This window comes from Falco peregrinus, chromosome 7 (assembly GCF_023634155.1).
Source record: "Falco peregrinus isolate bFalPer1 chromosome 7, bFalPer1.pri, whole genome shotgun sequence".
NCBI lineage: Eukaryota > Metazoa > Chordata > Aves > Falconiformes > Falconidae > Falco > Falco peregrinus.
In genome coordinates, this window is record NC_073727.1 from 84,558,044 (window position 1) to 84,578,484 (window position 20,441).

The 20,441-nt window shown below is 43.1% G+C and overlaps 1 protein-coding gene and 1 long non-coding RNA gene across 2 annotated transcripts in view; one reads left to right on the top strand and one right to left on the bottom strand.

The window, feature by feature from the left end:
- ME1 (malic enzyme 1) overlaps positions 1–11,403 on the bottom strand; it is a 185,188-nt gene extending 173,785 nt beyond the window's left edge. Inside the window, exon 1 of the mRNA XM_055810717.1 lies at positions 11,021–11,403. Coding sequence (XP_055666692.1) covers positions 11,021–11,122 — 102 coding nt within the window. The 5' untranslated portion in view covers positions 11,123–11,403. The remainder of the gene's footprint in view (positions 1–11,020) is intronic.
- Positions 11,404–12,747: 1,344 nt separating this feature from the next.
- Positions 12,748–13,844, top strand: LOC129784900 (uncharacterized). The gene is made up of 2 exons (XR_008748117.1): positions 12,748–12,836; positions 13,238–13,844. It is a non-coding gene; the product is annotated as an uncharacterized LOC129784900 (long non-coding RNA).
- The last annotated feature ends 6,597 nt before the right edge of the window (positions 13,845–20,441 follow it).

Genomic DNA, 20,441 nt, shown 5'->3' on the forward strand with positions numbered 1-20,441 from the left:
GACTTGAGATTCAAGCCAAGTCAAACCAACATTAAGCGCTTCACAGACTCAGGAACTCACTTTAGCAATACAGTGTTCTGTTCTGACTTCTGTCTGTTAACTATAGAGCTCTTTTGTACTATTTAGGTAAAGAGGCTTTACTGCCTCTTCCATAAATACACCTCCACACATAAATCTGCTTTCTAAAGTCAGGTATTTGGAGGAAGAAATCCAGTAAGTCAGCTAAGACACCAGTACTGAAAATGTTATAGCGTGCTTCATGATCACCACTATGCATTCATCTCCAGGACACATTTAAGGCAAAGATATTTTTTAAAAGTCATTAGTAAAAGCCAAAATTATTTTTGCCTTTGTGGAAAAGGGAATGACGTATTTCATAACAATTCTTTTCTTCTCTTGCAAAGCAGTGATTCTGTACTATCCAACCTCCATGCCAAAAGCCAACTTAAAAGTGTATCACTCATGGGGGACAAGAGGAAGCAAGCTGAACTGTGATATCCCATCTGAAATGGATGCTAAAATCATTTAATACCTCCTAAAACCTACTCTGTCTCAAAAATACAGACAATTCATTAATAAGACAGATGAATCTAAAATACTAACTCAAGACTAAAGACTGAGTTTATTTAAGCAAAGCTACATTGAACCAAAAGCGTTTGCAATTTTTTAAACCACTCATAGGGATACTTCTTTCAGAAATACACCAAAAAAAAGCCAGAACAGTGACTTTAGCTTAATATTAAACTTTGTTATTAAAGAAAAAAATCAGTTTTTCTAAGCCACAGATAACAGTCTCTACTTGAACAATAAAAGTAAAAACCTAAGCATAAACACGCAATGATAAAATGCATTGCTGCTCTATGCTTCATTTACATTTTAAGAGTAAAACGGTGATGAATTTCCTTTCTGAACTCTTACACCAGACAAGTACACCCTGATGTATTTCTACATCTTTGGCTGAAAGCCACAAGTATTCAAAGCATAAGTGCTTTTTTTTCAGTTCTATGTTATGTATTTTTTATGTATATGAAAAGTGTTTACTCCACACTTCCTCTGCTTCCTCTACACCGTAAACAACCTCAAGTCCTGCAGAGTATTGTGTTTCACACAGGAATAGGCACCAACAGTGTCCAAGTAAACTACAGACACTGATTTCAACAGAAAGCACACAGTGCCCGCAAGAAACTGCCTCCAGGGTGCCCTGTGACCTCCTTTTTCTAAGTCAGGATTTTTGCTTCCTGAATCATGCAACAAATTATATTAGCAAAGCTTGAGCTTTGATAAGAACTAAACTTGTTTTCTTATGCATGCAATTCAGGTTTTTTTTTTAAATTAACTCCTAAAAAAGATACTTACTGAGGAATATGCATGAAATAATTCTCATACAACATTAATTTAGAGATCTGTTTTACCAGACACATATTTGGCTTTCTCCATGGCATTTTTTTCCCTCTGAAATCACTCACAGATTTGCAGTAGTTAAAGTCACTAATTAATAAAAAAAATGAGATCGTGTAACATTCATCATTTTACATTAAAATTAGACTAGTTTCAGAAAGGTTGGACCAGCTAAAAATGTTTATGTTGAACACTGAATTAATATTTCAACATTTCCTTCTAAATGGGCTGCTAGGAATCAAGTTTTAGAAGTCTGTAGAGGTTAAGAGTGCTCAAGCTCTCCAAGTGACAAAGGGGTTTGGTTTTTTAAAAGGATTAATGCACCAGTGCTAATTTCATGCCAGTTTTGCAGCAGCTTCCCCTCCTGAATCCCTCTGCCATTAATTTACTTTCCACTTACACAACTAAAACTAGTGTCAGGTCCTTAGTTCTTTCTCTAGTATCACTCTACAAAAAATTATCTTCCTTATAAAAGCCATGAGCTTATTTGTGATTTTGGTCAAATCTAGATTCCCTATGGCTGTGTACCGTGGCAGTCCTGGCTCCTAGAGGTCTGTTACATGCATCCTACTGACAATCCTTTGAGGCAGTCTTAAAATGCCTACTATCTTGCTATATGTCATGAAATCATGAAAATTAGTCAAAATTATAACCCAACATGTTATAACTACACAGCAATTTTCTTACTTGTCTGAAAGCATATCATTATTATTGGCCCTAGAAAAAAATTCTGCAATATTTCTAAAACAAATTCATAGAGTTTCAATATGCTTGACAGCAATCATTTACTCCTCAATTATAGGTATAAGGCTACTTATAAAAGTGCTGTTGAGGGGAGAAAGGGGAAGGTGAAGAAAAGAGTGACTGACATAAAAGTTCAATCTATGCGGGCATTATAGGGTGAGTATTAACATAAACAATTCAACTATATTTTGACACTTTCTCAAAGTAATTATTAGATGGCTCCCTCTACCTTGTTTGACTTCATCCACGACTTTGATATTTTTTGAAGATGAACAGACATCGAGCATGTTCCCCAGAGAGCTTGCACAGTTGCAATTTCAGAACCACAAGTCAACTCATAGTTATTGAGAACAGGACACCCACAATAAATACCACATCTTAATATATAAATTGGTAAGACAGACTTCTCATGTCTGCAAGCCCTGCTGGAAGGCAGCACCGCTGACTGTGCACGATACCCTTCTCCCTGGATGATACAGCAGAATATTCTAGTGTCAAGCCAAATGCATCCTCCACCTCTGACTAGAAACCGTCAGCATCTTTATTTAAACATTTTTATTCCTGTGTCAGGTAAAACATTGCAAGCACCAAAGCTTCTGCCTGGTCTCTGACAAGTTAACACGTAGTCTTGCTACTTCTACCCATCCATTAGGAAGTTTATTCCAAGTTCCACCTATCCCAGTGTTGCAGACACACGGCTACTGTTTCAAGTTTGCCTGCAGCTTTGGTGTACAAAACTCTGGCTACCATATATTACAAATTGGTAATTCTACAGCATTTTATTGCCTTTCTCCTATAACAGATTTAGCTTTTTGATGTGTTAAACCAGACAATGGGGATAATTACTGTAAAATTATTCCCAGTCACGGGCCTGGCCAGCACTGCCCTGGCACAAAATAAAGAGAAAGCCCCTCCATGAAAGAGAAGGACATTCAAACAAAGCTTAACTAATGGCCTACTACTGTCAAACTGTTTTTAATCATGGCCAAGGAGAGAGTCAGAAAAAATCAGAGAAGATAAAGAGGTCTAGAAGCATCAGCCAGAGCCCTGGCAACACAGCAACTCACCAGCCAGCGCACGCACACAGCGCCAGATGTTACAACACCTGGCTTGTGCCAGTAGAGACACAGCCTCTGCGCCCACTTCTACAGAAGCCAGCTCTGTGGCTCGTCACAGGGTATGTTCCCCAAACTGGCACCTTTCCTAGTTATATGATAGCTTTGGATCTCCTAAACTTCCCACTGAAGACAGACAATCCCTTACACTCAGAAGCTGTGAGGCTGTGCCTTCCTCCAATGATGGCCTCGGTAACTTCACTGGAAAAGTCTTTTCAAAGCAAGTTCACAAATCACCAGCTTTTTAACAGAAGGTTGTGTGTGTATACCAGCATGATCAAATATAGCACTATTCATTAAATCTAAAGGTCCTTAATTGATACCCATTTACAATCTAATTATTGTTACATAGATGCTTGAAACATCTCAGTGCTACTGTGGTATCACAGCAACCACGCCAACAAAAATACACATAATTCTTCAAATTCAGTTCCATGCACTAAAGCTTTGATGATAGGCATGTATGTGTACCTCTGGGTCAGAAGTCCACAGGTACTTGTCTCAGTAGGACAGGCTTAACTCAGTGCTGAATGAAGATGATGAATGCATAAAGATGAATGTACATCCATCACACGCCGGCTGGCACTAAACACGTAAGCAGGTCCTTCCTAACACTGCACCTGTACACAGCAAATGGAATTGTCTGTTCTGTCTGTTCTTTTTTATTTTAAAGCATCCCACTCTGTTCAACACTATCACTAAGCAGAAAAAAAAAAAAAAAAAAAGAAAAAAACCCACAACAAAACAAACGAAAAAACCCCATATCCAAAACCCACTAGAGGTTTAAGCACATGTTAAATGTCCTACTCCTATTAACACTCGCAGAAGAGAATTTCTTCTTTTTTTTGTTTCGGGTACATGAAATTGAACAGACTACCCTGTGCATCTCATTACACAGGCACACAAACCCACCGGTGTTCTTATTTCTGTTCTTTTCCCCCTTTCCATGCTACTCTTCCAGCCACAAGGGGCCACAGAGTTCTCAAGCAACCACCATATATTCGCTTCAGCCTGGGGAGAGTGAAGGACAGCTTACAAGAGCTCTCCAGATTTGCAGGGAGCACAAAACCACTTGCTACTGTGGCTGAACTCTGAGAATTATGTCCTCCAGCAAATGACGCTTTTGACACTTCTTCGAAACAGCTGCTCCACTGTAAAATTCTCTAATATAAACTGGGAAAACCTAATTGAAGGGTATTAATACGCTGTTTCAGGCCTCCAAAAGTAACATATTTAGCCCAATGGCAGTGGGCCACTTAGCCATCGGAGCCTGGAGCAACGAGACCTTCGGTGTGAAACCTCGCATCAAGCCCCACAGGCCTGGGCTACAGCAGCCACCAGCGAGTCAGGCACTGAACACACAGCTCACAGGAGCAGGCAAGGAAGGAGAGGAAAAGGCATGACAAAGCAAAGGTGGCACATTTTAACTTGGGGTCACTGCTTAATGCGAAACACTGCTGTCACATGCATTTCATTTCCTCCTTTCCTCAGAGGGAAGCAAGGCCGGGGGAGAGAAGCTTGTGCCTGCTGCAGCCGCAACTTCTTTCTTTTTCAGAGACGGTGCCATACAAAAGACTGATTCAGCAGAACTGGATATATAAAGTGAAGAATGCAAAATAAGAACTTCTGTACTCTGAAATACGCTTCTGCAGAAAGCACAAATACTCTCTGCAGTTTATTTTACCTAGACAGAAGTACAATTTCTCAGTGAGCTCTTATCCTACTTGTTGTCAACATGCATCAATAAGATTAAAAAACCAACACCCAATTTCTGTGGCCAGCATGTCTATAAAACCTAGCACAGAAAAGCACATTTAACCTGTTCTAAATACACAAATCGTGTCTGCAAGGTGCTCCGTGCCAGGATTAATGTTTCTATTCAAGTAGCGTTTATAACCAGTGGGCGTAGGATTCCTCAGCCTAAAGAAAAAAGGTCAGCCTTGTTTGATTTAAATTACTGAAGTTCACAAGAAAATTACACAACTGAAAGTGTTTTTAATGCCTGAAATAGCTTCACAGCAAAACAATTCTAGGTTTCAGCTTCTTGTGGTAACTCATACACTATTCAATTGCTATTACTGCTATATAGCTTATTACATAACTTCTCCTTCATTTTATTTGCTTTTAATTCAAGTCACAGACTTTTGTTCCCAGCTCACTGTCTCAGCACTCTTATTTTGTAACTGCAAGTAAAGGACTGGAGGCCAACAGGACGAAAAGAACACCAACTGCAGCAACTTACCTCCTACGTCATGGACGAAGTAGAAGGAGGCAATGAATGCTGCAAGCTGTATATGTAAAATGGAAGACAGTGGTTAAATGGTCTGATTTAAATACTTTGTGCTTTTCCCAAGGCTCCTCTCTTATTAATAGTATGAAGGAAAAACCTGCCTTAAAGTAAGAAAGGTGGAAAAAAGCATGGGATTAATTTTTAAAGCCCATTCACACATACTGTAAATAAAAGCACTCGTGCAGAAAACATCCTGCATCACAACTCCTCCCTCGCACCTTCAAGAAAGTGATTTCAAGAAAGGAGAATACGCTGGCAATGCGAGAATGTCCTCACCCAGCCCTATGGTATCCACCAGTGAGCCACTGCTGAGCTCATGCCCCAGACAGCTCTGGCAGGAGCCAGCCTCACTTGGAGAACCTCCTATTTTACACTGCCGTTCCACAGAACAGCCACTCCAGTGTCAGAGAACCCAGCAATAGATCAAAAATGAGATGCTCACCAAGCACACAGGCAAAATCAATACAAGTTCACTCTAAAAGGTTTCAAAGACCAGATTGATTTGCTTTCTCTGCTAGCACAACCACTGTACCATTTACTCTTGTCAAAGACCAAAAAAATAGAATGTGCTTATTCTTATCAAGATCAGAATTGCTCTGCTAGGTGATCTGATGGGGCTAAGAACCAGGAAATATTGCTGTTAAAAATTACAAAGTTGCAAAGGGTAAAAAGTTTATAGGAAAAAGGGAGGTAGACGATAGTGACAGTGATCAGCAGCTGTAGCCCCCTCCAAAATTCCTCAAATTACACCTTTAATTTCACATGGAGCTGACCACCTTCCAGTCTAAAAGACACTACCATACTTACTACCGCTTAATATGGAATCATCCCTTGCAATGCCAAGTAACCTCCAAAAAAACTATTTTATGAATGAATATAGATACTTCTAATATGCCATTTTAAGGACTTTTTTCCTCCTCCATGCCCAGCTTCGTCAGTTTTCTTCTCAAAATATCTATCTGCAGCTAAGGCAAAAGCAACACTCAATGAGCACTGGCCAGTCCAGAGGAACCCAGCCAAAGTACACGCAGGTTTTAAGATATGAAAATACGAACATTACCAATGGAAGGAAAAAAGACTTCTACTGCTTGGTATTTGACAAAATAGATTTATTTAGAGAAGCTTCTTAAATGTTTCATCTCTTTTACCCACCAGATAGAGAAAATCTCACCGGAATGCTTCTGATTTCTTTGCTGAGGTCTGGGTTTTCTGAGGCCCATTACAGGGTCACCAAAAAATGTCAGAGTTTTAAGGCCCTTTTTATAAGTCACCGACATCAATCACAGGATTATACTTTCTCAAAATCAAATTTGATTTTAGTGAAGCAACTAGCTGTATACAGAACAAAATGTATCTGTGTTTTACAAGCATTCTCCTCCCACTGTCTGAAACACAGGGGCAAAATGGGAAGTCCATGCTTCTCTCTAGCTCAGATAACAATTTCGCTTGAATTAAAAAAAAAAAAACTAAAACAACACAAACTTTAAAATTGTTTTGCAGTAAATTAATACACATAACTTATGTAACCTGATAGGAAAGAACAAGCATTCATATCTTAATAACCCCCTAATAAACTGCTCATTCCCTCATCCTGGAACTGATTAGTCTGAGAAAGTATCACCAAAGGCGTCCTTCACTCTTTTACTCCTTCTGAGGGATCCAGTTTGGCCACTGTCAGAAATAAGACGTTGCAATAAATGGACCTTTGGTCTGTTCCAGTACAGTTCTTACATAGTAAATCCCATAGAGAGTTATTGGACTGACAGCCAACAACTAATGTCACAGCTTAGTTGAGAGGGGTTAGTATTAAGCATCTGGGGAGGGGGGGGGGAGCCCTCCAGCACTTATATTTAATAGAATCGCTAATTTCCTGCTTGCTGAACCGCTCTGCATGAATACGAAAGCAGCCTGTAAGCAAAGCACTTCTCCAATGGCAGTTTCTCAATCAGGGACGTGTTTAGACTTGGCAACTAATGCAGGCTATTGGAACAGTTTGGTATTGAAATATGTGTTTGCATATTTTCACACTGAGATTCTGAAAATAAGCAGCTTATGGGAACTTATGATTCATTTAAACAATATTAAAAGGCAAAAAAATTAAAGATGAGGTGAAAGTTCAGCGCTAAATGATTTGGGTGCTTTAAAACTGCAAACTTGTACATTGAATAAAGCATAAATGAGATTTATAGGAGGAGGAGAGCAAATTAGTTTCGGCCTTCTGTAATTCATCAGCTTAAAGAGCATATAACTCCCAGCCAAAGGTTGCTAATGCAGTCTATTTCAATGAAAAGTGAAACTGTTTGTTTTCCTTGTATATTTCCTTGCTCTTTACAATGTGTTTAAGTTGCCTGAGGGGAAAAAAAACCCAAACAAACAAAAACCAATTACCAAAAAAGTTCTAAATACACTTTTAAACACTACGGACCTAAAATCTCAGATGATAAACTGAATCATTATTATTGCCCAAAGAGCTGGCTATGTAGCCTCAAGTAATTAAACTCAGTATGTTACAATCTGCTGTTCCTCATGATTTTTGACGCGTCCCTGCTGCTGAGATGGGGCAAGCCACTCAGTGGCCTTGTAAAGGCAGCAATGGTTTCATATGTAGGCAAAAAATGCCCTGATGTTGGGGGGGCGGGGGCGGGGGGCGACAAAAAAAACCAACAAAACACAAACCCACTAAGCATTTTTATGAAGTTTTCCTTCAGTGAAGTTTGTACACGTTTGTGAATTACTGACATTACCTAGGGCTTCAACATACTTCAGCGCTTAGTATGTTCTGGAAATTTTGTCATCCAGGTAGAAGTAAAGAGGAAGCGGAAAAGAAGACATTTGGGTGTTTACCCTGGCACCCCTAGAGCCCTTTCTCGCACCTCTTCCCAGCCATCGTGGTCAAGTATAAAAAGTGATGTACACACCCAACGTGCAGAAATCCAGCTTTATTGTTGGATGAGTGGGGCACTAAGTGGAGGTAGCTATTTATAAAAAAAATAAAAATAATCTAGCTCCTTATTTCTTCTTACATCTATTTTTAAAGAAGTCCAAGTGTAAATAGTTCCCCGTCAAAATTTCAACTTGTCTGAGACAAGGAATGCATTACTTGAGGATGCAAGCCCTCAAGCTTTCACATGTTCTAGCACACTTCAGCTGTAGCTGCTTGACAGACCAGCTGTCTTTGGCTTAAGAGACCCCGAAAACATCATTTGTCTTATTTTTCTACTAGTGACTGCTAGATACCATTCTCAGTACTTACAGTTTACTTTTGCCAAGTATATGCAAATAGTACTATTCAAACTGGTACTGGATCCAAAAGAAAGTGCTGATACCAAGGAACTGCAGCTCTTAGGCAGGGCCCAAGAGATAGAAAGTTCTGGCACTTCTGCAGAATTGCAAACAATCCCTGTACTTTAGAATCATTACAGGAGATATTTTATCTACTTCAAATTGAGTTCTCTGCAATATGATGCTTGTTTAACAGCCTTGGCAATAGAAAGTGAACTGGGAGTACCAGCTCCCCTGCATGCAGGCAGGCCACAAGCTATCAAACTGGCAACTATGTTGGCAGCCCTCAACATATTTAATTGCACTTCCCATGAATATTTAAATATTTGGCAATCAGATATATATATATATATTATGGGGTGCATGCGTGTCTGTATATATATATAAGGGTATAATACATCCACATCCACCAAAAATCACTTGTCAGTCAGAAAACTGGATCACCCATTGTTCACTAGACCAGGACCAGACTCTCCTCACATGCAAAAAGACTGAATTTTTCAGCTGACCTTTTCTAACACCAAACTCTGCATTAGCTGGGTAGAGGGTAGATGTAGCTGATAATGAACAACTATTTTTTCCTGCTTCTCTGCTGCACCATACATATGTGCTATGCCGCAGCTGAGGGGGAGGGGAGAATAAAGCTTAAGCCAGGAAATCAAGCAAGACCCTTCCTCATTAGCACCTCATCTCCAGGTATGCTGTTCAGGGGCAAGATGTATGATGGTTGAGGGGAAAAAGGTAGCAATGACCCTGCTTTGCTACCAACTGCCCTTTATCAATGCGCTTTAGAATAAGCCCCATTTTACTTCTTAAAATAAAGTGGCGTTTTTTCTCAGGTTGGCTTTCCTGGTTGTTCTGAATCAGACTTTTTCCGTGAATACTGCAGCTGCTTAAAAGCAATCCCAAGCAAAATAGTCTCTCCTTGGTTTCTTCTTGGGAGTTTTCTATTTTGGTTAATTTTCCTTTCACCTGACCTCAGGAGGCCTTCTCAGGCCTACACGTAGACAGACATAAGACAGCCTCTGAGAAAATTTTGTAGTCAAGCACCAAGACTAATAAAAGCGCTATTCATCTAACTAATACGTGGAGCTTTCAGCGATGAGTCAACCTATCCAGTAAAACTAGAGACATATTTTTTGTCAATTGACTCAACCCAGCAGTAAGTAAAATGACTGCCTATACATTCTAGTGCAGAGGCACAAGACAGAGCACCGTTAAAAGTAACATGCAAGAACAAATTTGGGGCTAATGACTTGATCAAGGCTTCATGTGCTAGGTGTGGCATATTTACCCATTTTTCATTTTAGCAGCAAATCCAGGGCCTGTCATGCCAACAAAGTAGATTTTGCCGTGTGAACTTTGCATCTTTATCAGAGCCGTGAAAAGTTACTTACTCAGCGTTATTTTCTCCAGATTAGCTTAACATGTTTAGATGCTTGTATCAAGCTGAATTACTATTCTTAAACAAATGGGAGATGCGTCAAAAAGGTTTTGCTGTGTAACGGCAGCTCTTGCAAGCTGGGTGCCTTTGCCGATGCGGAGCAGAGGGGAACCGGAGCTGAATTTCACTGCAGGCGGAACGGCGCTGATAAAATGCCCCTTCCACCTGCCAGGGGATAAAACGTAGGACGGCACGAAAAGCCAGGCCCTCCCGCAGGGAGGCAAGGTGGGGCACCCATGGGAAAGAGCGCTGGCAGAGAAGGAGGGCACCGGGCAAACACAGGCACGGCAGCGGGACCTCGCACCCGAGCGGCACAACTCCGCGCAGCATCCTCCGCCTCCCGCCGCGGCAGCGGGGATGGCGCCGCCGCCCGCCGCGGGCTCCGCGCCCCGGGGCTGGTGGGACGGGGGCGGACACGGCGCTCGCCGCCGCCCGCGGGCTCCCGGCGCCCCGAAGGAAGAGGAAGCGCCGCCCGGCCCGCAGGAAGTACCGCCGCCCCACCGGGGCCCGGCACGGCGGCCGCTGCGCGGGGGCGGGCCGGGCGCTCCCCGGGCGCTGCGCCGCGACAGGTGGCGGCGGCGGGAGGCGGCCCGGCCCGGCGCCCCCCCGCCTCGGGCCCGGCTCCGGCTGCGGCGGCAGCGCCCGGCCGCGGCAGGTTTCTCCGTCCCCCGCGGGCGGACGGCGGGCCGGGCGAGGGAGAGGGCTCCCGCCCTCGGCGCCCGGCGGCCCTGCCCCGCCCGCCCCTACCTTGTTGAGGTGCGGGTCGCGGAGCACCTCGTAGCCCCTCTTCATGGTGACCTGCAGGGGCCGGCCGCCGCGCCGGCTCTCGGCTGCCTTCCCTGCTTGCATGGCGCGGCGAGGCTCGCTGCCGTCAGGTCGCTGCGGGAGCGGAGGCGAAGCGGCGGCTCCTCCTGCTGAGGTGACCGCCCGGCGGGGTGGGATGATCCTGCCGGCGGGGAGGGAGGGAGGGGGCAGAGCCGCGGCGAGACGCCGCCGCCGGGGGGGTCACCGGGGCGCCGCTGAGTCACCGGCAGCTCCGCGCAGCGCGGACGGGCGGGCGCCCAGGTGCGACGCGGGGCAGCGCGGGGTGCGGGCCCGAGCCCCCCGGCGGGCCCGGCGGTTGCGAAGGCTATGCAGCCCGCCCTGCCTCGGACCGCCGCGGGGAGCCTCTCCACGTCGCCCTGGGCCCGTTAGAGGCGGGCCGGTCTCCGTCACCTGCCGAGGGGGAGATGGCAGCACCCGCTCTCCCGCATCCCGCCGAGTGTCGCGGGGGGCCCGGCGCCGGGAGCACCCGCCGGGCGCTGACAAGCGCCGCAGCCCGGATCCCCCGCACCCGGCCACACGCTAGAGCTGCGCCCGGGCGCTTCAGCAGCAGTCGGGTTTCACTTTCCTTCTACTGTTAAATGCCGCTGAAACCCAACCTTCCCCGAGGGGGCTGGGCTGCAGCGCTGTGCGCGGCCAGGAGCGTGTGTTTGCGGTGATTAGCTGCGGGGGCGCGGCGTGCCGGCTTCGGCTGTGCTGTTTGGGGTCACCCTGCTCGGCGGGGAGGGTGTTTGGGCAGAGCAGGTGTTCAGCTGGTGCGTGCTGCTACCCCTAACATTTGTCTGCAGTATGTGCGGGAATTGTTTGCGTGCGGTCCATCATGCACTGTACGACTGTGGCTTTATTCCTCTAAACTCGCATCTGTAAGCAGAAATAATTTCCTTACAGATATTACGGTCCTGCTAGAGAAATCACACAGTGTAAAACGAGTGGCTAGAAAAATACTGAAGGATGGAGGGCTTTGTCCTTTGTTGTCAGGCCACAAACAGACCGAAACTTTGTAGCTCTTTTAAACTTACCTCTTCACATCTAATCTGTAGGCCTTGTGTCCATTCTAGTACTGCATAGTTTATTAAAACATAAACAAGAAAAAAAGGCTCCCACAGAATCCATCCTTTTCTGAACTTCCTATTAAGTAGCTCCAAAAAGTTCATTTGGGGTTAATTAACAAAGGAAAATTCAAAGGGTTCCAAGTCTGTATTTCTGGAAACTAGATTAGGAAGTCAGCAGAAAATTCGGTAAATAAACTTCTCCCTCAGTCCATCGTCTCAGAAGTATTATGGAAAGCAGTATTAATAAAAAGCTTTCAACAACTTTTAAACCTGGAGCCTTTGTGACTAATTTTCCAGCTGTCCTTGGATTTGCGTGGGTAGCTGAATATCTGCCTACCCAAGTACTGAATATTACCTTCAGTAGGTATCATGGATATCAAGGTTGCATTTTAGGTCTTTCTTAGTCATGATAAAAAGAAAAAGCAACATAGAAACAGCCCTTTTCCTTTCTTTATGAGTACACTGAAAACATTCTGATAGAATACTAATGTAAATGCAACATTTTTGTCCAAGAGAGAGCAATGTACATTGGTGTAATTTTTATCTTCATGTTGCAACAGTGTCTATAAAAAACACCTCTTTGATTTATGCCAAAAGTCACTGCAATCGCTGTGAGTACCTGTGTTCTGAGGTCTGACCCCTGCAAAGGACTTGTCCTCACCTCACTCACCTCACCCCAGTTATAAAAGGTATGTAATGAAACAGCCAATTGAGGTGAAGTTCATTTGGATATTTTTTTTTTTTCACGTGATCAGACTTCAGAAAACATTTACTATTGTAAGTACAAATTTATTCCTCCCTGTCTTCCTAAAAACAGAATTTATCCTGTTTGTTATGTTCAAACACTAATAAAAACAAAATGTAACTCTCCATTAGGATGAATGTGTCCCTGAGTTACAAGAATGGCAACAGACCTTTTCAGCGGATGACCAAAGAAACAAGAAAAAGGCCACTTGAGGCCTGGAACATTTTAGCATTTAACAGGATTAGGAGGGATTTATTTGTCCAAGTCTGCTTCTATTGATTGCTTTCCTTGCTAGTGTTCATAACCTCCTGTGTATTTTGTCACGTAATTGTATTGCCTTTGCAGAGTATCTTTGAGCAAGACAAATTTTAGAGTGGCTCTTCAAGGACCTCACATTTGAATTGCAAAACCAGTTCAAAATGGGCCAAAGGAATAACGTTCAGCAGTTACATCTGCAGTGAGAGGTGGTTATTCCAAAAAAAAAAAATGGCATTGCACAATAAAGCTGTATTACAAGAATATAAATAAAGCCTTTTTAAGTGGCCAAATTATTTTTTATGGCTGTGTATGTGATATAGGTATTTTTGCAAATGTTAGCCCACATTAAGATAAATGATTTGTGAGCATCCTATGTTATCAGGCTGTTTGTGACAGAAAATACAGTGGCTTTTCCCTTCTGGAAGGTACCTGATTCTGTTTCTCAAATGGTTTCTATACGGAACACTTTTAAAACTCCTACTTATAATTTTTCATAAGTACCTATATTGATGATTTTCTCCTCCTACCCCCTACACTTACCGTCTCTCTCAAATGTCTCCGGATGTACTATGGACATATGGAAAGCTCTACTTGAAATAGAAAAAAGAGACTAGAAGGAACATTGGTCATCTAGCGTGCCTTTGTATCTCAACCTAGTGTTAAAAAGCTCCAATAAATAAGGCTTCACAGTCTGCTTTGGAAAGTCAACTGTAAGGAGAAAGAAGTACAGGAAAGAAAACTTGTTGCCAAAGTAGTTAATTAAGATGACTGACTCAGTTTAAATATTTAAGAAGGGAGCCTGGGAAACGTCCCTCTGTCAGACTATGACTGATCAGAGGATTTGGACCCCCTCGAACCATTGTTTGAAGCACTGCTGAGCCTGGGATCTCCGTATCCTGCTGTGGCACTGGGGAGGAGTTAGCTTCCAGAGCTACCAGTTCGGAAGAAGAAAAAGGGAACTCCTACATCCTGATGTAAACACTCAATTAACTAGTATTTAGGGCAGTACTTGTATTTCATGTCTAACATACCCCATCAAGATCTGTAGTTGATCTATTACCAACTGATAAGTGTTGCGTGCTCACTATGGGTAGTGGTACTCCAGCCAAGACCTCACTCACCAGCCCTGAATCAGCTGAGGACTTCACATGTTTTACCAATGGCAATTCCCTTTACACTTCTCAGCACAATGTTTGCTTTTTTTGCAATAGTGCAACACCATTAACTCATGCTAGGTTTGCAATCCAGCATAACCCCATGTCCTTTCCTGCGGGGATATGACCTGAATGAGTTCATAGAATCATAGAATTGTTTAAGTTGGAAAAGACAATTTTAAGATCAAGTCCAACTGTTAATTTAGCACTGCTGAGTCTACCGGCAAACCATGGGCCTAAGTGCCACATCCACATGTCTTTTAAATACCTTCAGGGATGGTGACTCAACCGTGTCCCTTGGCAGACTGTTCCAAATGCTTGACCACCCTTTTGGGGAAGAAATTTTTCCTAATATCCAATCTAAACGTCCCCTGGGCAACTTGAGGCTGTTTTTTCTTGTCCTGCCCCTTGTTATCTGGGAGAAGAGACCAACCCCCACCTCGCTACAGTCTCCTTTCAGGTAGTTGCAGAGAGCAGTAAGATGTCCCCCAGTCTCCTTTTCTCCAGGGTAAACACCCCCAGTTCCCTCAGCTGCTCCTCATAAGACTTGTGCTCCAGATCCTTCACTGGCTTTGTTGCCCTTCTCTGGACACGCTTCAGCACCTCAAATGTCATTTTTGTAGCGAAAGGTCTAAAACTGAACCCAGGATTTGAGTTACGGCGTCACCAGTACACAGACCCCACAAGTACAGGGGGACAGTCCCTTCCCTAGTCCTGCTGGCCCCACTGTTTCCAATACAAGCCTGCACGCTGTTGCCCTCCTGGCCACAGTGATGGCTCATGTTCAGCCGGCTGCCAGCCAGCACCCCTAGACCCTTTCCCACCAGGCAGCTTTCCAGCCCCTCTTCTCCAAGCCTGCAGTGCTGCGTGGGGTTGTGGTGACCCAAGTGCAGGACCTGGCACTTCTCTGTGTTGAACTTCATAGAATTAGCCTTGGCGCATTGGTCCAGACACCCCCGTAGAAAACATCTACAGCCTTTCCCTCCTCCGCTAGGCCGGTCACCTTGTCATAGGAGATCAGGTCAGTCAGGCAGGACCTGCCTTTCATAACCCCTGCTGGCGGGGCCCGATCCCCAGTTGTCCTGCACATGCTGTGTGATGGCCTCAGGGTGACCTGCTCCACAACCTTCCCCGGCGCTGAGGTCAGGCTGACAGGCCTGTCGTTCCCTGGATCCTCCTTCCGGCCCTTCTTGTAGATGGGGTAGATGGGTGTCACACTGGCTAACCTCCAGTCTGCTGGGACCCCCCCAGGTAGCCAGGGCTGCTGATCGATGACTGAAGGTGGCTCGGTGAGCACTTCTGCCAGCTCCCTCAGTGCCCCTGGGTGGATCCCACCTGGCCCCATAGACTTGTGTGTGTCCGAGTGGAGCAGCAGGTCACTGACCATGTCCCCTTGGATTACAGGGGCTTCGTTCTGCTCCCCATCCCTGTCTTCCAGCGCAGGGAGCTGGGTACCCTGAGAACAACTGGTCTTAATATTAGAGACTGAGAGGGAAAAAAGGCATTAGAGTACCTCAGCCTTTCCTCGTCCTTTGGCACTATGCTTTCCCCCACATCCGATAAAGGATGGAGATTCTCCTTAGCCGCCTTTTTATTGCCAATGCATTTATAGAAACATGTGTTTCTATAAATTTGTGTGTTGAGTTATAAATTTTTATTGAGTTCTAAATTTGTTTATTGAGTTGGCAATATCAGGTAAATTTGGCAGACAAAAGATTGGCTTTAAAAAAGGTGAATTGTTTAATGATTTAAAACCAGGACTGAAGCATTTTTAAAGTCTCTATTACATAAACATTTTACAGTAGCATTAGCAATCTTGACGCTTGGTAATTTGAAAATTGTGTTCATTTTTTGACCATGGGGAAGCATGGTTTTAGTTAGTTAAGTTGAAGGAGAAGCAAAAATCAAACAGCATAAGCAGTACATGGTTATTGTTTAATTTTAATGTTGATATTTTTTTATTATCTAGAAGTGTGGCTTGTAACTCAAAGGTGGAATTTTTTAAAAAAATTACTTTGAAATAGAGAACGTACTCCTGAAGTTAAGAGAGGAATCCAATAGTAGGTTTGAAGTGCCAGCATTCCCAGGTGACCACCAGCCCTGCCTGTCCCAGGGGTCCTCCCACCCTGCCCACTGCCCATGACCCATTTCAGCCCCCCAGGGCCATCGGCCACTGCTCCAGCTCCACCACAACCCTGCTTGTACCTGGCCACAGGTCCTGCCAGTGTGGACCCTGACCACCCGCCGGCTGGCTTCGCAGCGCGGCCTCAGCCAGCCTCATCACTATGGACTTGCTCAGAGATCACAGGGCTGTGTCTGACCACAGTTACCCCCGCCAGGCCTGACCCTGCTTCACGTTCCCTGCTCAACCTCCCACCAGCCTCAGCAGCACAGCAGACCTGGATGGGGGCTGCCCACAGCCTGCCCTGCTCCTTCACGGGGGCTGGTGGGATGAGCCCTGGGGGGGAGCCCTGCCACGCTGACCCACGGCATGCCCTGGCATGGCAGTTACTGAGAAGGCAGAGCCAGGTTCTTGTCACAGATGACTGCAATGCCAAGAGGCAGCAGTAGCAAGGTGCACCTGGAGAACATCCAGCTGGGCTTAAGCACAACATTTTCCACCCAGAAGGGTGGTGAGCACCAGAGCAGGCTGCTAGAGAGATCGAGGAGTTTCATGCCTGGAGATTTTCAAAATTTGACAAGACAAGGTCCCGAGCAACCCAGTCTGGCTTTGAAGTTCAGCTTGTTTTGAACAGGAGGTTGTGCCAGATGAACTTCAGGTGTCCTTTCCAGCCTGGACTGTTAGATGATTCTGTCGGTAGTATGCTGCTGAGAATGACTTCTCTGAACCTGCAGGCATTTCTATAGGAATTCCATCACAGCCACAAAAGGCTGTTCCTTTTCAGGAACTCACCAACTTTCTGTGATCTTGCTCCCTCATTTCTGTTTTTTCTCTTTTTCTTTTTCATCTCTTTTTCCACTTAGGCATGCATCTGTTTAGCCAGTGGGATTTTTACCCAGAACTGTCTTTGTACCCCTCATACTTTACCCCTTTCTTGCAAAAGTTTTATCCTGCATGACTTAAATCTAATTAAACAGTTTAACTTCAACAACTGGCGGTAAGTATCTTAAGACTCCACAAATTTGGAGACCAATGCCAGAGTCACAGAAATACTAAAATTATTTCATTGTAGCATACATAAAATATATATTAAAATAATAAACCAGTAAAAATGTCTGTTGCAATTTTTATTAGTTGACATTGCATAGTCCAGGCATTGCAGGAAAAAAGTCCTACCTGGCCAACACATGTTGCTGGATGTGTTGAAGCACTATGAGGGAATATCCACGCACACGGTACCACTAGCCACCTGCATCAGTTTTCAAGACAGCTGTAAATTGGAGGCAGGTAGAAGTAGTCATATGCCTATACAGCCATTCATTTGTGCTGCACAGTGTGCCTGGGGTAGAACGAGAATTTAATTCTCCCACATCCCAGTGTTATTGTTTTGACTTGTAGATCATGCCCTTCTTATAACAGTAAATCTAGCACAAGGCAAATAAAATATATATGCTACAGTGCAGCATGTTCTCAGAAGATATTCTGGCCCAATTTATGATTCAAGGAGAATAAATAATGCTTGAAGTATGCTTCCAAACTTTTTTAAGTATTTGCCCAAATAGTGCAGAGTTTTCTATGAATTTTCCCATTTCTACAAAAAAAAAAAATATATATTCAGAAGAGGCCTAACTATTCACTGCTTTGTTGTCACTTAATCACACAAGAACAGATCTAACATGAGCAGTAATAGATTTGCAAAGGTGGTCTAAAATGCTTCTATTCTGAATATACTTACACTCTGGAGTGACTTAAATGACCTACATAAAGGTATGGTAAATCACATTCCTTCTCTTCAAACCACACAAAATACTTGAAAAAAATCTTCCTTGAAATATCCTTTTTAAATTAATTTCCTGAATTGGCTGGTGATGAGGAATGAAAAGTATTTCTAGATTTCCAAGCCTGCTTATCTGAAATATATGAAATCTTTACAGTGCTATCTTTTCATCACTAATGAAAATGCCTTCATTTAACACTACACATAGTTATATAAACTTAGATGTGCACACATATTTCCATCTCAAATGTTTTAGAGATAATATGTGGAAGAATGTTTCAGATTATTAGAATTAAAATTTTTTAGACTGTTATGATAAGTGTCCTGGAAAAATTTTTCTTGGCTTTATTTTAGTTGCACTAACAATGAATCTGGAGCTGAAGATTATTCAATGCCAAAATTAAATTACTATGACTTTATGGTATGATTTCTATCATAATACTGGGAGTTCACTGTCTTGCTAGAAATAATAGGATTTATAAAAAGGCCCCAAATAGCATTTTTACTTAAATTGGTGTATCAGATGTATGTTCCAGCAATAAGAGTGGTAATTCCGCAAGACTTCTTCCATTGTTTATAAAAATGGGGTGAATACTTTCAGCTCTGCCAATTTCAGACATAATTCCAAACAACTTCAGTACCTTTAGGATAAATTTGGAATGGAATTAGCAAGTGCACTTCCATTGTTTGCTTCCATGGTTATGTCTGGCACAGTAATTTTAACGGTTTAGCAACTGACAAAGCATGCTCAGAAATTCTCTTCTTAACTACTTCCTCTCCTGTAGCAGGGCAGATGTTTTGGGTAGCCTGTGAAGGGCTTTTTCTTTTCCCTGTGCTAATTACCATAAATATTTTGGAGATTGTCCCACAAATTCCATTTTGTTTTCCAAATCATTAGCAATGTTAAAAACAAACCTTCTGACAAAAGGATTGGCAGAAGCTCAAGCATGATTCCTGGTTGATCAGAAACCCTTCCTTACGCAAAGGAAGTCGTGTGGGGTCCATTACATGCAGTTCCCTTGCCAAAGCAGAGGAGGTTTAGGGCATGAGATTCCAGCCATACTTCAGGGTTTTATGTACAAATAATTTAGACAAGACCAATTAAAAGTTAAAATTAAAAGTTGAGATCAGCTAAATCAACAGGGAAGAAGAATAAGGCAAAAGTTTATAAGGTAATGAATTGCTGCCACTCTGCTTTAACAGGAGGCTGTAGATTAGGTACAAGGAATCATGGTCCTCGAAAGCTCTGATGCCTGGTTTGTAAATACTTCTAAAAGGCCCAGACAGCCTCAGCACGAGTACAAAACAGAAGGGAAAAAATAACATTGTTTATCATTTTACCAAGCTTAGCACCTAAAAGGGAACACTTGAGTAAGGGCTCATGAGTAGTCCCCAGAGATGATTCTTTTCAGGTCACACTTCACTAGAGGACAAATAAAAGCATTTCTCTCCAACCGTTCTTGAGGTCATTCTCAACCTCGTGATTACTCCGGTAGTAGCAGTCAACGTCCCATGAATTTATTCACTGATAGATCTATTCACCTTGCTGTCCAAAGAGCTATTCTAAACAGCTCTATAACGGCCGTCAGAGGTGTGGATACTATAGCTTTTATGCAGTGGTTATGTGTACCCTAAAATCTTAATAAGGAGTTAACAAGCGTCTAACAAAGATAAACAAAGCTGCATTCCTACACAGATAACAATAACTTGCCATACCCAAAATTGAAAAGGATGCCGTATTTCTAAGACAATACTTTGAACATTAATTAACCTGGTCATTTTGAGTGTTGACACTATTTTCTAAATAGCATTATGTTCTTTTACAACGTTAAGATTATTTATTCTGAAACTTAATTTGCAAAAATACATAATATTATTCTCTGTTATGCCCAAGAAATTAAATAACAGAGACTTTGTTTAAGCAGCAAATTTTATGATTTAAAGTGGTCGTACACAAGATAATTCACCATTGCTGTGGATTTTCAGTTACAGGACAATGATGACAGGGTTTCAGAAATAATGTGGCGTTGTTGCCTGTGCATAGCAATTAGTTAGTGGCCTAGTTCAGATGAGAGTTTCAGTGTTTTATAAAATGTCCAAAGAATAGCTGTCCCAGTTAACATAATTAACTGCAAGGGACAGTTGAAGGGCACAGTTTATTTATTTCAGGAAACATTAATAAAAAATTAAATAAATTTGGGCTATAAACAAGCTCTTGGGAGAAATATGAGTAAATGG